This window comes from Capricornis sumatraensis, chromosome 4 (assembly GCF_032405125.1).
Source record: "Capricornis sumatraensis isolate serow.1 chromosome 4, serow.2, whole genome shotgun sequence".
Classification (NCBI taxonomy): domain Eukaryota; kingdom Metazoa; phylum Chordata; class Mammalia; order Artiodactyla; family Bovidae; genus Capricornis; species Capricornis sumatraensis.
In genome coordinates, this window is record NC_091072.1 from 86,781,033 (window position 1) to 86,800,757 (window position 19,725).

General features: G+C 40.4%; 1 protein-coding gene across 1 annotated transcript in view; it reads left to right on the forward strand.

Moving 5' to 3' along the window:
• The first annotated feature begins 11,011 nt into the window (after nucleotides 1–11,011).
• CPNE8 (copine 8) overlaps nucleotides 11,012–19,725 on the forward strand; it is a 258,480-nt gene continuing 249,766 nt past the window's right edge. Inside the window, exon 1 of the mRNA XM_068969689.1 lies at nucleotides 11,012–11,145. Within this exon, the coding sequence (XP_068825790.1) occupies nucleotides 11,012–11,145 (134 nt within the window). The remainder of the gene's footprint in view (nucleotides 11,146–19,725) is intronic.

Below are 19,725 nucleotides of genomic sequence, written 5' to 3' on the forward strand. Positions count from 1 at the left end.
AGGGTATATTTGCAGCTATCATCTTTGTAGGTGGTGGGCCTGGAAATGAAGGGCCTAGGTTCAGTCAGATGTAAGCTGAGGCTTCCAGTCTGTTTAGTGACCATTATCACCCTATCAAGGGCAGGTTTGGATTCCAAGTATCCTTGCATCAGAGGGTAGCAATGCTTCAATAAAAGAGGTCCATGTGGGCTTTTGACTTGTAACAGGGCATGAGCTGTGATGGGCTGGCCTCAGACAGAGGTTTGGTCTGCCTCTGTTGTGCAGTCTGTGAAACCACCAGCAATGTCAGACCCATGTATCTGAGTCTCCTTTATATGTCACAGCTGTTGACCCCAGCTTCCACTGCTCCCATTCCTTTGTGGCATTGTTCTCTAGGGCATGCAGGGTCTGTGTGGGCTCTCAGAATGTACATGGTATGGGCCCTGGCTGTCTGGATGCTGTCAAAGTTTGGGACCATCTATAAAATCTATCTGTGCAAGCAACTGCAATGGCCACCTGCAGTGTGTTCAGATACTACCCCTGGTCCAATTCACCTCTGTGTCCCATAGTTGAACTCACTCAGTTTAACTTTAGGCACACATAGGAAAGTCATTGGAAACTAGGCAGTCACTGGAACAGTCCTCAGTCTGCCCTCTCTCCTCTGCCTCAGTGGCAAGCCAGTGCTCATATGCTCCTCATGAGCAGAGTTCAGGATTCCCAAAGCCCTCCTGTTAGTTTAAGTTGTCCTCCAACAAACCATGGGGGATCCTCTTCCCTGTGTCTGACTTCAGGGCTGGCACACCCAATATGTGGCTTACAGCTCACTCCCAAAAGCAGATCTCCACAGGTGTATTTTCCCCTTTACTCTGAGTCCTCTCCCAAGGACAATAGTCCCAACCTGATCACATTTATTCCCTTACTACTCAATTCTGTGTGGGTATTTCTTACAGCTTTGGTTATAAAGGAGTCTTTCTGCCAGTTTCCAGTTAGTTTTCAGTGGCATTTATTCTACACATAGACATATTTTTGATGTGTTCAGAGAGGTAATTGAGTTCTATGTACTCCTACACTACCATCTTGATCAACTTCTTTATGCTGAACTTTTAAGGAACTACCAAACTGTTTCCCAGAGTTGTTATATCATTTTATGTTCCCACTAGAGGTATATGAGAGTTCCAGGTGTTCTAGACCCTTGTCAATGTTATGTATGGTAAATCTCTAACTTCAACATTCTAACAAATGTGTAGTGGTATCTCATTGTGGGTTTAATTTATAGTTTTCCAATCAATAATGTTGAGCATTTTTTCATGTTCTTATTTGCTATTTGTAATCTTTGGTGAAGTTGTTAGTTCTTATAGATTTTGAGTGTTCTTTATATATTCTGGGTGTATGTTATTGATCTATATATATTTTGTAAAATGTTCCCCCAGTGGGTGCTTTGTCTTTTTATTTTCTTCATAATATCTTTCAAAGAAAATGAAAATTTAAATTTGAAGTTCATTGTAATGGTGTGTTCTATGGATCATGATTTTTGTATGATATCTATGAAATCTTTGCCTAACTCAAGTTTATAAAATTTTTCTCTTATGTCTTTTTCTAGAAATTTTATGATATTAGGCTTTATGTTGAGATATATGATACATTTTGGGTAATTTTTGTATATGGTATAAGGTATGGATTAAAGTTTATTATTTTTTCAAATAGATATCTAATTAAACTATTTTTAACTTGGATAACTATTATCACATTGTTCTCTTTAAGGGTCATACAATTTAAACTTTTAACAAAAATGTGTGAGGGTGTCTCTCAGTCTGACAATACTTGTATACTAGGAAAGAGTAGTAACTTCATCTGTTGTTGAATTGCTTTTTAAAATTGTGAGGTTAAGCATCATTTTTTATATTTTAGACCTATTTCATTTCCTTTCTGTGAACTAATTATTTCTGTCCTCTGCTCATTATTTTCTATTGGGATGTTGGTCATTTTTTTTCTGTTTTAGGAAATTAATTTAAAATGTTGAATTCTATTTGATTGCTTTTAAAAAATAAAATAACCTTCAGAGTATAACACATGAACACTGAGTTTGTAAAACGTATTTGAACTTTTAACACTCTGAAATAGTGTTTTTAAAGGGCATCTCAAACGGTTTCATTAGAAAACTATTGCCGAGTTAAATGTAGGACCTTGTAAAATTCAGATCTCTTCATTCACCAAAATAATTTTCAGTAACATGGACTGATCAGAACAGCATTTGAAAAGTCCAGAGACACTGTGAGGCCATCTAAATAAGCTGCTTTGACTTAAACAGGTTATTGCTTTACTTTATTTTACTGTCTATATTTGCAAAACAAGACCTCAAAATAAAAAAGCTTGACTCCAGTCAATAAGATGTGTGGGTCTCAGCTGACTGATTTCCTACTATGAATCTCTTTAACAGCATAAATATTATTTGGTAAATATATCTATGGAGCTTTGATCCCTCAACATCCATAGGCAAAAACAGGAATATGTTATGATGTTAAAACGTTAAGATTCTTTGGACAGCTGTTGATGGATGAATTTTAACTAAGGAGGAGCTTAATAAATGCCATAAATTATTTTTCATTAAAGCAGAAACTAAACCACAACACATTTTCATAGAATAAATAACTCAGTTTCTTCTTTTTAAAACAAAATCATCATTCTCAGTGTCTATGTAAACTTTAACTTACAACATTCTAAGAGACTCACTTGAGAAACACAGTGATTTAATTATTTGAATTTGAACAGAAAATACCCCATTTAATGTGACAAATCATGGTAAATTTAACAGCAATTGTTAAGGTATGAAACAGTTTTGTGAATTACAGAATTGTGTCCAAATCTCTTGAGCATTAGGGGAAGTTCCATTGAAATAACTATTTTAAAATATGTCAAAAAAGGTGCTAACTATTAATATCACTAAATTATTAAATATGTAAGATATATATACTTCTCTTGTATGCTTCTCTAGTTTCCAATAAAACTTTCATTTTAATGCACCTTCTAATTGTCCAAGCAGGTAAGAAACCAGAGTATATTCTGACCATATACTAATTAATGCTTATCTGCCCTGCTCTAAGTAAGGTCTAAATAAGGTTTAAAAATTAGTTCCTTACACATTATGGCCATAAAATGCCAGAAAGCTTGTTTCTGTGTGAGGTCCTCAGCAATGCAATTACTTACTCAATGCCTAGTTTTTGCACTAATGTCTTCCGGAATACGGTGGGCTTCATGCTCAAGGCAGTAAAACGGAGCTTGAGGTAAGCTTCCAAAAGCATTTCAGCAGAAGAATCTGAAAAATAGACCTGGAATAATAACTGAAAATCTTTAGTATTTTGTAATATCAGTAATTATCCAAGTAAGAAAATGAGGCAAGTGCAGCATCAGAAAAACGCAAGGCAGTAATGTGACCTCTGCAGGATCTGCTACAATGATCCTGTTGGTCTTTTTCCCTTGAAAACCTCTTCTTCCTTTTCTTTAGTATCTTTGTCTTGTTTTCTTTTTTCTTTCCTATTTGTTCAAGTGCTTCTTCCCTACCCATTCCTTTGGTGGAATCCTTCTTTGTCTTTCGTCCAGGGCACATACTCATCCTACTTGATTCTTATTTTTATATTTCTTTCTCCTTTTTTCCCTGGAGTGTTCACCCATATCCTTGGATTCAACTCTAACTCTAGGCCATTGACTCCAAACTCAGCAATCCTATTTCTTCACCATAGCTTCAAAAGCCTCTTGTACTTTCCACCTGAGTGTTCAGCTCTCACATTAACAATTTATCAAAGCAATTTTGACACATTCAACAGTTGCTACCCACACAGCACCTGAATCATGTCTTCTTAACTCCATCATTTAGTTCAGTTCAATTCAGTTCAGTAGTTCAGTCTCTCTGTCATGTGCAGTTTTTTGCAACTCCATGGACTGCAGCACACCAGGCCTCCCTGTCCATCACCAACTCCCGGAGTTCACCCAAACCCATGTCCATTGAGTCAGTGATGCCATCCAACCATTTAATCCTCTGCCATCCCTTTCTCCTTCTGCCCTCAATCTTTCCCAGCATCAGGGTCTTTTCCAATGAGTCAGCTCTCCACATCAGGTGGCCAAAGAATTGGAGTTTCAGCTTCAACATCAGTCCTTTCAATGGACACTCAGGATGGATCTCCTTTAGGATGGACAAGTTGGATCTGCTTGCAGTCCAGGGGACTCTCAAGAGTCTTCTTCAACACCACAATTCAAAGTACCGATTCTTCAGCACTCAGCTTTCTTTATAGTCCAATTAACATCCATACATGACCACTGGAAAAACCATAGCCTTGACTAGACGGACCTTTGTTGGCAAAGTAATGTCTCTGCTTTTTAATAAGCCATCTAGGTTGGTCATAACTTTCCTTCCAAGGAGTAGTTCAGTTTAGTCGATTAGTCATGCTCAGTCGGGTCCAACTCTTTGTGACCCCAAGAATCGCAGCACGCCAGGCCTCCATGTCCATCACCATCTCCCAGAGTTCATGCAGACTCATGTCCATCGAGTCTGTGATGCCATCCAGACATCTCATCCTCGGTCATCCCCTTCTCCTCCTGCCCCCAATCCCTCCCAGCATCACAGTCTTTTCCAATGAGTCAGCTCTTCACATGAGGTGGCCAAAGTACCGGAGCTTCCGCTTTAGCATCATTCCTTCCAAAGAAATCCCAGGGCTGATCTTCAGAATGGGCTGGTTGGATCTCCTCGCAGCCCAAGGGACTCTCAAGGGTCTTCTCCAACACCACAGATCAAAAGCATCAATTCTTCAGCGCTCAGCCTTCTTCACAGTCCAACTCTCACATCCATACATGACCACAGGAAAAACCATAGCCTTGACTAGACGGACCTTAGTCCGCATCTTCTAAGGAGTAAGCGTCTTTTAATTTCATGGCTGCAATCACCATCTGCAGTGATTTTGGAGCCCCCCAAAATAAAGTCTGACACTGTTTCCACTGTTTCCCCATCTAATTCCCATGAAGTGATGGGACCAGATGCCATGATCTTCATTTTCTGAATGTTGAGCTTTAAGCCAACTTTTTCGCTCTCCTCTTTCACTTTCATCAAGAGGCTTTTTAGCTCCTCTTCACTTTCTGCCATAAGGGTGGTGTCATCTGCATATCTGAGGTTATTGATATTTCTCCCGGCAATCTTGATTCCAGCTTGTGTTTCTTCCAGTCCAGCCTTTCTCATAATGTACTCTGCATGTAAGTTAAATAAGCAGGGTGACAATATACAGCTTTGACGCACTCCTTTCCCTATTTGGAACCAGTCTGTTGTTCCATGTCCAGTTCTAACTGTTGCTTCCTGACCTGCATACAGATTTCTCAAGAGGCAGGTCTGGTCGTCTGGTATTCCCATTTCTTTCAGAATTTTCCACAGTTTATTGTGATCCACACAGCCAAAGGCTTTGGCATAGTCAAGAAAACAGAAATAGATGTTTCTCTGGAATTCTCTTGCTTTTTCCATGATCCAGTAGATGTTGGCAATTTGATCTCTGGTCCCTCTGCCTTTTCTGAAACGACCTTGAACATCAGGGATTTCATGGTTCACGTATTGCTGAAGTCTGGCTTGGAGAATTTTGAGCATTACTTTACTAGCATGTGAGATGAGTACAATTGTGCAGTAGTTTGATCATTCTTTGGCATTGCCTTTCTTTAAAACTGGAATGAAAAATGCCCTTTTCCAGTCCTGTGGCCACTGCTGAGTTTTCCAAATTTGCTGGCCTATTGAGTGCAGCACTTTCACAGCATCATCTTTCAGGATTTGAAACAGCTCAACTGGAATTCCATCACCTCCTCTAGCTTTGTTCATAGTGATGCTTTCTAAGGCCCACTTCACTTCACTTTCCAAGATGTCTGGCTCTAGATTAGTGATCACATCATCATGATTATCTGGGTCATGAAGATCTTTTTTGTACAGTTCTTCCATGTATTCTCACCATTTCTTCTTAATATCTTCTGCTTCTGTTAGATCCATACCGTTCCTGTCCTTTATTGAGCCCACCTTTGCATGAAATGTTCCCTTGGGATCTCTCATTTTCTTGAAGAGATCTCTAGTCTTTCCCATTCTGTTGTTTTCCTCTATTTCTTTGCATTGATCACTGAGGAAGGCTTTCTTATCTCTTCTTGCTATTCTTTGGAACTCTGCATTCAGATGCTTATATCTTTCCTTTTCTCCTTTGGTTTTCACTTCTCTTCTTTTCACAGCTATTTGTAAGGCCTCCCCAGACAGCCATTTTGCTTTTTTGCCTTTCTTTTCCATGGGGATGGTCTTGATCCCTGTCTCCTGCACAATGTCATGAACCTCATTCCATAGTTCATCAGGCACTCTATCTATCAGATCTAGGCCCTTAAATCTATTTCTCACTTCCACTGTATAATCATAAGGGATTTGATTTAGGTCATACCTGAATGGTCCAGCAGTTTTCCCTACCCTGTTCAATTTGAGTCTGAATTTGGTAATAAGGAGTTCAGGATCTGAGCCACAGTCAGCTCCTGGTCTTGTTTTTGTTGACTGTATAGAGCTTCTCCATCTTTGGTTGCAAAGAATATAATCAATCTGATTTCATTGTTGACCATCTGGTGATGCCCATGTGTAGAGTCTTCTCTTGTGTTGTTGGAAGAGGCTGTTTGCTATGACCAGTGCGTTTTCTTGGCAAAACTCTATTAGACTTTGCCCTGCTTCATTCCGCATTCCAAGGCCAAATTTGCCTGTTACTCCAGGTGTTTCTTGACTTCTTACTTTTGCATTCCAGTCCCCTATAATGAAAAGGACATCTTTTTTGGGTGTTAGTTCTAAAAGGTCTTGTAGGTCTTCATAGAACAGTTCAACTTCAGCTTCTTCAGCATTACTGGTTGGGGCATAGACTTGGATAACTGTGATATTGAATGGTTTGCCTTGGAGACAAACAGCGATCATTCTGTCGTTTTTGAGATTGCATCCAAGTACTGCATTTCAGACTCTTTTGTTGACCATGATGGCTACTCCATTTCTTCTGAGGGATTCCTGCCCTCAGTAGTAGATATAATGGTCATCTGAGTTAAATTCACCCATTCCAGTCCATTTTAGTTCGCTGTTTCCTAGAATGCCTACATTGACTCTTGCCATCTCTTGTTTGACCACTTCCAATTTGCCTTGATTCTTGGACCTGACATTCCAGGTTCCTATGCAATATTGCTCTTTACAGCATCGGATCTTGCTTGTATCACCAGTCACATCCACAGCTGGGTATTGTTTTTGCTTTGGCTCCATCCCTTTATTCTTTCTGGAGTTATTTCTCCACTGATCTCCAGTAGCATATTGGGCACCTAATGACCTGGGGAGTTCCTATTTTGGTATCCTATCATTTTGCCTTTTTAAGCATCTTTTTAATTTCATGGCTGTAGTCACTATCTACAGTGATTTTGGAGCCATCCAAAATAAAGTCTGACACTGTTTCCACTGTTTCCCATCTATTTGCCCTGAAGTGATGGGACCAGATGCCATGTTCTTAGTTTTCTGAATGTTGAGCTCTAAGCCAGCTTTTTCACTCTCCTCTTTCATGTTCATCAAGAGGTTTTTTAGTTCTTCTTCACTTTCTGCCATTAAAGTGGTATCATCTATGTATCTGAGGTTATTGATATTTCTCCCAGCAATCTTGAGTCCAGCTTGTTTTACATCCAGCCCAGGGTTTCTCATGATGTACTCTACATATAAGTTAAATAAGCAGGGTGACAATATACAGCCTTGACGCACTCCTTTTCCTATTTGGAACCAGTCTTTTGTTCCATGTCGAGTTCTAACTGTTGCTTCCCGACCTGCATACAGATTTCTCAAGAGGCAGGTCAGGTGACCTGGTATTCCCATCTCTTTCAGAATCTTCTACACTTTCTTGTAATACACGCAGTCAAAGGTTTTGGCATTATCAATAAAGCAGAAGTAGATGTTTTTGTGGAATCGTCTTGCTTTTTCAATGATTCAGAGGATGTTGGCAATTTGATCTCTGGTTCCTCTGCCTTTTCTAAAACCAGCTTGAACATCTGGAAGTTCATGGTTCACGTATTGCTGAAGTCTGGCTTGGAGAATTTTGAGCATTACTTTACTAGCGTGTGAGATGAGTGCAATTGTGTGGTAGTTTGAGCATTCTTTGGGACTACCTTTCTTTGGGATTGGAATGAAAACTGACCTTTTCCAGTCCTGTGGCCACTGCTGAGTTTTCCAGATTTGCTGATATATTGAGTGCAGCACTTTCACAGCTTCATCTTTTAGGATTTGAAATAGCTCACCTGGAATTCCATCACCTCCACTAGCTTTGTTCATAGTGATGCTTCCTAAGGCCCACTTGACTTCACATTCCAGGATGTCTGGCTCTACGTGAATGACCACACCATCGTGATTAACTGGGTCATGAAGTTCTTTTTTGTACAGTTCTTGCATGTATTATTGCCACCTCTTCTTAATATCTTCTACTTCTGTTAGATCCATACCATTCCTGTCCTTTATTGAGCCCATATTTGCATGAAATGTTTCCTTGGGTATCTCTAATTTTCTTGAAGAGTTCTCTAGTCTTTACCATTCTATTATTTTCCTCTATTTCTTTGCACTGATCATTGAGGAAGGCTTTCTTATCTCTCTTTGCTATTCTTTGGAACTCTGCATTCAAGTGGGTATATCTTTCCTTTTCTCCTGTGCCTTTCACTTCTCTTCTTGTCACAGCTATTTGTAAGGCCTCCTCAGACAGCTATTTTCCTTTTTTGCATTTCTTTTTCTTGAGGATGGTCATGATCCCTGTCTCCTGTACAATGTCACAAACTTCCATCCATAGTTCATCAGGCACTTTGTCTATCAGATTTAATCCCTTAAATCTATTTCTCACTTCCACTGTATAATCATAAGGGATCTGATTTAGGTCATACCTGAATGGTCTAGTGGTTTTCCCCACTTTCTTCAATTTAAGTCTGAATTTTGCAATAAGGAGTTCATGATCTGAGCCACAGTCAGCTCCCGGTCTTGCTTTTGCTGATTGTGTAGAGCTTCTCCATCTTTGGCTCCATCATTACTTAGTGAAATTTCAAGCATCCCTTATGGCCTATATGTGTCCAATAAATACCTTTGCGTTGTTTTTAAATAACTAATCTGACAGGACTTTATGCATAGAGAAGAATCAAAGATGAAATTCTATGATTCTTTTATCTAACAAGAAAAATGGCAGTTTACATTTCTTCTAGAATTATTGATGTTCATCTGAATATGATTATCTAGTGATAACTAGCCAACATTAAGAACTTTCACAGAATAAACCCTATATTTCTTGAAATACTTAAAATGTCTTTAAAAGATGCTTATTAAGAATTTTACAATAACATGTTTTCATGATTACTAAACACAGAATAGGTCTTACTTTTATTTCTTCAATAGGCTTAAATAAAAGTATGGTTAGCTTAAAAAAATATACTTAATTCTCTTCCCCAAAACTAATTTTGGTTAGCACAATGGAAATGTCTAGATTTTTAGGGCATCCCCAAACAGGGAAAGGGGAAGAAGAACAGAGAACTCAACTAAACTAAAGGGTGACAAGTGCTGGTTGGGGGGGAGAAAGGAAAGGAAACCAAGAATGGAACGCGGGAAGGATTCTTGGGAGCATAAAGCCTCAAGACTGCACCCACACATCCTCATGTGCAACTCTATAGATTCTCTAGTCAGGTGGCTCCCAGTGTATTAAAATATTACAACGTAGGGCAGGTCCTCAACCACGAAAACGGTTTGCCCCTTGAGTCAGTCTTGCTAGCGGGCAACGCAGTTATTGGTGCTATAAAGGACGGTGGGTATGTCTCACTCATCGTCCCTCCTCCAGTCCCCGCCCCTCTCCTGCTTTTGCAATACTTCGAGTGCTGATCTATGTCTCCCCCTGGTGGCAACCGTCCAGGGACAAGCAGGCGCTCAGGCAAGGCAGGAGGGAACATGCCTGTAATAACGATCGCGGCAAAGGAGCTGGGCGGCGGGTACCTCCTTTTGCAGCTTCTGCATACTGGTACAAGTCTGGCCTTCCCAGAAAACAGTTTCCCAAAGGTGGCGCTCACTCCAGTTTAGTTCTGTTTTTATCTGTCCAGCTTCATTCAGGTCTTACCAGTTGGGAGTCTTTTGTTGTGACTTTCAGTTTTTAGGGCGTAACTTCCACGCATTTGGAAACGAGGGGTCGAAGGAGAGTCCAGACGGTAAAAGGATTACAGACATCAGCACCGTCCCCACCCCCACCCCTACCCCCCCCCCCCCGCCCTTATTCCGAAGAACTGAGGGATGTGGGAAACCAGATCGCTCCCTTAAATCCCAGATAGTACCCCCCCTCCCCGGCCCTCGCTCCACCTTAGGTTCCCCCTGCTCTCGCCTTGTTCCATATACTGATCTGTTACTTTACCACTGCTTAGAAAGGTTGGAGATCGTCTCGAAGTTCGTTTCATTGTCCCCAACCCTTAAGTGGCCGAGAGTGGGCAGTCCAGAAGCGAGGATTCGGCTCATCTGCTGTAGGGCACAGTGTAGGGGTCTCCTCCGTGGACTCCGAGGGCGAGATGAGGATCACCGGTAAATGGGAAGGGGTGGGCTTATGACGCGCGATTTAGGAACAGGCGTGGGTGTAAAGAGGCGGAGATAAAACACAAACCGCTTGCCAAGGCGGCCAGGGCTTGTTCTACTAGACGGTTGGGGTCTGTGTCTGATGCCCGCAGCCCTGCTAAGGCTGCCCAGTGGCTCCGCCGAGCCTGAAGCCTAGAGCGAGTAAAGGATCGCGGAGTGTCCTCAGCTCGAGCTGAGGGGGCAGGGAAGCCGAAACCCCGGGGCGCCACTTCCTCAGCAGCTTCAGCTTCTGCGGGCCTATTCCCTGGAGGCTTTACCCTGAGATCCGCCTCTTCTCTGCCTCCCCCTTTCCGAGAACTGCCTCCGCCTCCTTCCTCTGCCTCCACCCTCAATCCCCAACCCTGTTTGTCTAGAGCTGGGTTAGGAGCCCTCGGTCGGCCAGAGCTTTGGATGTGGGTGCCAGACAATTCCACGGCGCCTCTCAAGATGGACAGCCGCTACACCAGCTCCGCGGGCCTCGGGGATTTAAACCAGCTGAGCACGGCCATCCCGGCCACGCGAGTGGAGGTGTCCGTGTCCTGCAGGTGAGGACGCAGCCCTTCCCCTCCGTCCTTTGCCCCCACATCTACTGGCTCGGTAGCGTTTGGCAAGCGCGCAGGGTTCGCCGAGGCTCTGCGAGGGTGAGAAGTTGCGCCATGAGTGGGAAATAGCTCAGCTGTGGGTCTCGAGTCACCGCCGGGTCCAGTCGCAGAGAGAAGAGCCAGAACTAGGAGCGAGTGGTGGGCTATGGGACTGAGACTTTCTTTCTGGGAAATGCTGTAAAAGTTGACTGGGCTGTGACTCAGCGGCGGGAAACTCTGGCCGCCGCCCGCTTTATGAGCCCTTTTTCACGTCCCAAACTCGATCTGTGGGGTTGGATGATGACAGGAATCAAAGGGCACAGCATTGCCAAAAGCGCTTGTGACCAATGCGCGCAGTGGCCCAGGACTCCCTCTGCTAGGCTATGCAAACCTGAGCTTGTCACAGTTGGCTCCAAACCCGGCAGCTCCCTCCCCACCCACTTCCTGGAGCAATCCAGCTTGGTTCCCCGCCTCCTCGCCTCCACCTCCCCCGGGAGCCTTTTTGCCTTTGACCTACTACGTACAGATTTCCACCGCAGCCTTACCTAAACTGTGGGAAGTCAAGACTTTCTGCCTGCAAGTGGATACATTTGAGTGCCTGTAAAACCTACACTCTGCTGTACATCTCAAACTCCTTTGGCTGACGTTCTTTGGGTCAGTTTCCTTGTAAATAAAGTAGTGTAATTGCTATATCGCAGATGATTTTAAGATGACAACACTGAGTGGAACCCACTGCCATGTTTGCAGACATTGATCTTTCTCAGTGGGAAACTTTTAACCTGTACACTTTTCACTTGTTTTTAAAGCCCTCAAATCCTTTCCTTCCTTTTTTTAACAACAACAAAAAAAAGGAAGAAATCTTGAAGAAATCTAATAAACAAGGTTAAGTATCGATGTAAATAAGCCCCTAGGCTTAAAATACTGTCAGTCTAGTAATATTTAATTTTGCATTGTCACAAGACTAACCCTGAAAGCCAGAAGAGTGATTTCTTAAGGCTGGCTTCAGACCATTAGACACTAATGCTGATAGTGACAGCTAAATGCTGCCTGAGATTTCTGTCAGCTGAACAAGTAAAACTGTATGGAAAATTCTTCTTAGACATTAATTTCTAGATCTTTTTTTCTTTTCTGAAGCTGGCTTTGGATGCTAGAGGGAGGTTATCAGTATTTAACAGGTAATGCATAGCCTGAAGTCCTACAATGACAGCATTTTCTAGAGTTCTTATTTTCTGCTGAAATCCTGTAAATCTGCATGGCATGTGGTCTGTATGAGGAATGAATACAAATGTAAGTTAAGTCTGAATTTCCCATAAACTTTTTAGGGGTTGTGGGGAAATTATACTTTAGCTAGTCTACCTGCCAATAAGGTCCATATTTAACTGCTCTCTGTCCCCCCTCTGATGCGTGTTTGCTGTGGTGCTGGGAACCCTGGTCAATTGGCTTGAATCCAGTTTCTTTCAGCTTGCTACCTCAGAACCTGGAGAGCCCCTTGTTTCACCCCTTTTTTGATACCATTGATTTCATGCATTGTTTTTAATTTTTAATGTTCAAATAAAAAAGTTCTGGAAGAAAACCCAAGTACTTGTAGTACTTATATTGTTGATAATTGAATCTTGTGATGATAGATGATGGTGTCCCTGGGGCTTTGGCATAGGAGATCTGGTTATACATTCTGGCTTTATATATATTCTGATGTCTAAAATGAAGATAATTTTGGCATTTATCTTATATAGGGTGTTATCAGAGTTTAATAAAATGATATCTGAAAAACACTAACAATGTAGACATGAAAGAAAGTGTTAAAAGTATTAGCTATTATTATGATATTGGAAATAGTATTTATTGAATCAGTGTATTGCATATGGTTCAGCTACGGAATTCTGTAAATAGTCCTTCTGTTTTGAGCTTCAATAAATTGGTTAAAGAAGACACAGATAAAGGCAGCCTCAGGATATCTGTTCTTTCTCTTTATTCTTTGATATATATAAAGAGCATATTTCCTAGATTGTCTGCAGGGATTTTACCTAGCAGCAAGGCGCAGTTGTAGGTCCCTTAGCCTTACCATTGGCAAGCAGAGCAAGGAATCACCTTGCTTTTTCATATTGAAGACTTTTGATGATTTGCTGATGACCCTTTTGATAACCTCCTTTCAATTGTGCCCAGTCTAAGATTTTTTAAAAGCTTTATGATGTTTGCATCTTCATTTTGAGTGAGGTGAGAAAATCAACAATTGAAGCTTGAAGTTAAATATAATTCGTGGAAATCATTTAGTCTATTCACTAAAGGAAGTGTTTGAGTGTCTCTTATGTTTAGCACTATGCCATGTTCCATGAGAAATGCATGAGAAGTTCTCTAAAAAAGTGAAATCTTCTTGGGAGATAAATATTATATAACATATAATAACATAGGACTAAATCCAAAGATGAGGTTCATGAAGAGAAATGGAAGATATTATTGTGGAACAGAGTACTTGGAATGTACTACAAAGAGGAAATGGGGCATGAGTGGAGACAAGACAGATTGGCATGGTTTTATGAGAGAAAGAGCAGTGCAGTTTCTGCAGTAGCTACAAAGTTGGTGTGTTAAAGTGACAAATATTTTCTAGCTTTATTTATGCAGAGATAAAGCTCCTACTCTTTAACTTACCTTCTACTCATTATTCAGCTCTTCTTGCATTCATTTTAAAAATTTATGTTAAATTGTAAGTTTTAAGATTTTTAAGTTATTGGGTTACCTAATTAAAATGTCTATAGATGAAATGACACAACCTTAGAAATATAAAATAGCATTCCTGTTTTATTCTGAAAACATAGTAATATAAAATAAAGGTAAAAACAATAGGAAAAGTAATACGCAGTAATTAACTGTTTTCCCTGAGACCTTGGTTTGTTGCACTGTTTCTCACACATTGTTTTGATGATTTTGTTATTGTCATGTCATTTTGATAAGCCAATGAGAAACTGGGATAGCAGTCTATATTTCTAGACTTTGATTAGATTAAATATCACAAGTGAATCTTATTGAAGCACTAATCCTATAATGGTAATAAAATTAATTTAAAAATCTAGTGTGGAAGGAAGAATACAAAGTGGAAAGTAATGAGTGTGTATTTTGTACTAGGAATTCTATAAAGCACTTCCTGACCTGGCTTTAGGAGAAGGCAATGGCAACCCACTCCAGCACTCTTGCCTGGAAAATCCCATGGACAGAGGAGCCTGGTAGGCTGCAGTCCATGAGGTCTCTAAGAGTCCGACAGGACTGAGCGACTTCACTTTCACTTTCACTTTTCACTTTCATGCATTGGAGAAGGAAATGGCAACCCACTCCAGTATTCTTACCTGGAGAATCCCAGGGACGGAGGAGGCTGGTGGGCTGCTGTCTATGGGGTCGCACAGAGTCGGACACGACTGAAGTGACTTAGCAGCAGCAGCAGCAGACCTGGCTTTAACTGTCTTGCCTAATCTCCCACTACTCCTCACATAAGCTCTATGACTGAACATAGTGTCGACTTAAAAAATGGTCACAACCTACAAGTTGAGAGTTATGTTTTATTTGGTAGGAATTTTTAGGACTTCAAGCCCAGGAGACAGCTTCTCAAGTGACTCTGAGAAAACTGCTCCTAGGAGGCACAGGGAGGAGTCAGGTTATATGGAAGTTTGCAACAAGGGGAAGGTAGTCTGAACATCAAAAGATAATTGTTAATTATGGAAAACCAGATATCCCAAGTTAAGGAATTTAGCACTTTTCTATGTATGGGAAGATGCAAGAGTCTGGGCTTACTGAAATTATTCCTTTAATATGCATCCCAGCTATCTGGGACAAGGTGCTCACCAGGGGGACTGGCTGATGACTGCCAGATTGTTTTTCTTGGGTGCCCTCTGGGCTCAGAAATTCACATTCGGAGGGCCGGAATCACAGATTTCTGTGATATCCTTATTAGTTGATATAGCAGGAAATACTCCATTTCACAATAGCCTAACACCTATGTGCTTATATATGCAAAAGTTGGTGCCAGATAAAAGTTAACTACAGAACAGTACTAAGAGTACAGTCCCAAAGCATGTTCTGTTATCTTGTTGAACCAAACTTTCTTTGTGTGTGTGGCTGTGCACATGCTTTTCTCTGACCTGAATGTCCCTTCCTCCATTCCCTTCCTTCTCGATTAGCATTGTCTCCTTCTTCCAGACTCAGATATAACATAATTTTCTATCATGCTCCTCTCCCAAGCTGTATTTTGGTATATTCTCAGAGCAGCTGGAAATGGCAGCCTACTCCAGTATTCTTGCCTGGGAAATCTCATGGACAGAGGAGCCTGGCAGGCTACAGTCCGTGGGTTGCAGAGTCAGACATGACTGAGCCACTAAGCATTCAAAGCAACTAATATGTACCAGTATCATAGTTAAAATTACTGGTCTCTGTAGTCTTCTTGAGGACAAGTTTTGTCTCTTTCATGTCTATGCATTCTGAACTTGGCACAGTATAAGTAGTCAATAAATGCTAGATGCTGTAATTCTCTGAATGAATCATCTGGCAAGGGATAGAGGTTTGCTTGTTAAAATATAGACTCTTAGATTCCAAACTAGATGTACTGAATGAAAATGCCTGGAACTAAGGCCCAGGAATCTGTACCTTTAGCATGTTTACCATGTGCTGGTTACACACATTAAACTAAAAAAAAATATATTGGTGAAATGAACAAATCTGTGAATAAATCAACACTGAACCTAGTAGTCAGACATTTCTGTTTGCTTTGTATAGTGTCATTAGTGATTCATTCGCAACTTGTACCACCCACCCCAGCAAGCTGACAAGATGTCAGGCCTTATTGGCACTGCAGTCTTCTCAGACACCTGATATATATATATATGTTTTAATTGGAGGATAATTGCTTTACAATGTTATGTTGGTTTCTGTTATACAACAACTTGAATCACCAGAGAGCACGGAACTTAGTTCCCTATATTATACGGCTGCTTCCCTCTAATATCTATCTTACACAGGGTAGTATGTTTGTCAGTGCTATGCTCTCAGTTTGTCCCACTCTTGCCTTTCCCCACTGTGTCCACAAGTCTGTTCTTTACATCTGTGTCTCTATTCCTGCCGTGCAATAGGTTCATCAGTACCATTTTTCTAGATTCCACATATATGTGTTAATGTATATTTGTTTTTCTCTTTCTGATTTACTTCACTCGTTCAACAGGCTGTAGGTTCATCCACCTCACTACCACTGACTCAAATTTGTTCCTCTAATGGCTGTGTGATATTCTATTGTGTACCACATCTTTTTTTTTCCATTCATCTATTGATGGATATATGGGTTGCTTCCATGTCCTGGCTATTGTAAACAGTGCTGCTATGAACATTGGGGTACATGTATCTTTTTGAATTATGGTTTTCTCTGGGTATATGCTCAGGAGTGGGATTGCTGGGTCATATGGTAGTTTTATTCCTAGCTTTTTAAGAAATCTATGTTTTACTCCTTCCTACAAGTAGTGCAGAAGGGTTCCCTTTCTTCATCCTCTCCAGCATTTATTGTTTGTAGATTTTTTGATGATGGCCATTCTGACTGGTAAGAGGTGATACCTTGTTGTAATTTTGATTTGCATTTCTCTAATATGTGGTGTTGAGCATATTTTCATCTATTTGTTGGTCATCTGTATGTCTTCTTTGTCAGACACCTCATATTATATAAGGCTTATGGATTGTCTTTTGGAAATTTTTTACCAGATTTTTTTTTCTTTTACCATTTCTCTATACACCAAAAGTTTTAATTTACTAGTTTGATGAGTTTATGTCTCTGTGACTATTGTTACTTGGTTTGTATTGACAATACTGTCAATAAAAACACACACACACACACACACACACACACATGCAACCTAAAAGTTGAAAGTTAGGTTTTATTCAGTGAGAATGCTAAGACTCAAGCCTGGGAGACAGTATCTCAGGTGACCCTGAGAGACACTGACTCAGAGGAAGCAGGGGAGGAGCCAAGGTATATACAGGAGGGGCAAGTAATCTGAATATTAAAAGATTAAGGTTAATTAAGAGAAAGTTAAATCTCTCAAGAGATTCAGAGGTTAAATCTAAAGAGATTTAGTGATCTAATAAGATAAAGTGATCTTCTAGGTATGGGAAGAGATTTAGAGATCTTCTCAAGCTGCAAGCATCCAGGCTTGTGAAATCATTTCATTCATATGCATCTAGCTCTCTGGGGCCAATCCTGCTTTCTTTATTATTCACATACTAGTTCCTTGCATACTGTAAGAGATGGTGAATGTGGCAGATGGCCACCTGCCTCTCACTTCCCCCTAGCTCCTGTGTGCTTACTGGGGAGGAAGTAGCTCATGGCTTTCAAATAGCTGACTTTCTTTCACCTGAACTCAGAAATTTGCATTTGGAAAAGACTTGTTTACTTGTACAGCATAGAGGTGAAAACATTTCATTTCATAGTCTCTCCCCACGGTTGGAAATTCGACCATATTGGGAGATATTTCATAACCATTGTTTCTTTTGTCCCATGTTGCTGGGAGACTGATCCTAGGTCAGGTGGAAATTTTTTGTTGGTAAGTCATTCCAGGTGTTAATTTCTGGATTAGGTCCATTAATGGATAATAGATTCTCTGAATCCTCTATCTTCTAACCTAATAGGATCCAGGAGATATTTCCCTTGTTGTTTCTTCCTATTTCTACCTAGAATCACACTATTACAATTATTGTACATTATAAACGTGATCTGTTTCTTCAAGCTGCTTAGCTGTCATTAATTTGGCTGGGCCTGGTTATACATCATCTAATACAAGAGAAAACAATCTTATGAAATAAAAAGATTACAAGCAATATAGCTAATAACTTGTTAAAGTTACAAGTAGGGATTCAAACCATGAGCTTCCGACACCAAACTGTCTTCCTAAAAGATCACCAAGGCTAGGAAGTGGATCATCTAAGGCAGCAATATAATTTTTCCTGTGAGTCATTAAATGTGTTATATTAGAGGATTCATCTGGTATGAAAAAATAACATTTAGTTAGAATTATAGCGCTGTTGCCCCCTTGAGATCTGCTAAGGATAGCAAGGGCCATACGATTTTGTAATACAACTTTTCTCCACATAGAGACTCAGAATTTAGTAGGCTAATAGCCTGGCTGCTATCATTTAAGGCCTTTTGAGTGAATTCTGTTAAGGCTTCAATGTGAGAAATAATATTTTCTCACATTGCAAAGAAGGTGCAAAAGTAGCTGCTAAATGATCATACCAGTGAAACACAGATCTCTTGGTTCTTCAGGCTCATATTGATGGTAAATTTACTGGAGTTCCATCTAAGTTTGTACATAAATGGCCTTGAGCCTAAGGGAATCTTAAAGTATACCTTCCTAGCCCTCTTGGCAGAAGCCAGGGTCATAAATTGAACCCACAAAGCGATAGAGTCCCCTTAGTTGCCAGCCAGTTTATTTCTAGTCTCCTAACCCAATCTGTTCCATATCAGTCACTTTCTGGAAGAGACATGGTACACTGGCAGTTTTCATAAGATACCCAGCCTAATTTTCTAGTGTTATTAAGTTGATTTTCTTTGGTATGATTTAATTGTTCTAAGCATAGGGGGTGCCTTTAGGCTTAGAGGACCATAGCCTAGTGTCAACAAATAAAGCCATCCCATAACTGAGGAAGTGTCCCTCCTAAAAGTCTAGAGTGTACATTTTTGTTGTTGTTGTTGTTGTTGTTTTTCAGTGAAATTTAGCATGTTGTTCTGACTGAACTAGAATAATCTTGAGGGAAAATTCATGTTTATGGCCAGGGTTAGAATAAGTGTGTTTGACTGGGCAAGTAAGTGAGTCCCATCTAGTGACAGCAGCCCAAACAGAAAACTGTAATTCCTTTCTTCTAAAATAAACTTTCTAAGGGCCATCCAATCAGAATTTTGGAGGGGAGAAACCCACCAAGGTAAACCAGAGGTAATGGATCCAGGTAATTGACCATAACCGAACAATTTGATTGATTTCTAAAATTTGCATAAGATTGTGCCAGTGATTAAAAAAAAAATTTGATTTACAAGTGCAAGAGTCCAAGAGAACAAGAAGAAAACATTATGAACAATCGTACAAGTCAGGTCCAGGATCTCGGTTCAGTTGTCTACTTTTGATGTCATCTTCTTGTCCTGGCGTTGGTCTTTCCCTGTTATCAGAGCACTGCTTTAAGGTAAGTTTGAAAGTCAGCAGTTCTCTTTATATACCAGTCTCATGCAGGAGCCCTTTTTAGGTGAGAATTATGAATTCAAGAGTCAATTCCCTGTCTCCCAGGCTCGAGTTCTAACATTCCCACTGAATAAAACTTAACTCTCAACTTTTAGGTTACGCATATGTTTTTAGTTAACAGTATCTTCCTCAATAAGGTGTTAGAAATATGTTTTTCAATGACATGCTGCAACTGCTTTAATGGGATTGAAATAGGAATTTATGTGCTGCTAGTTAAACAAAATGACTGTAAGGTGGATTCATGTCAATGTATGGCAAAACCAATACAATATTGTAAAATAAAATAAAGTAA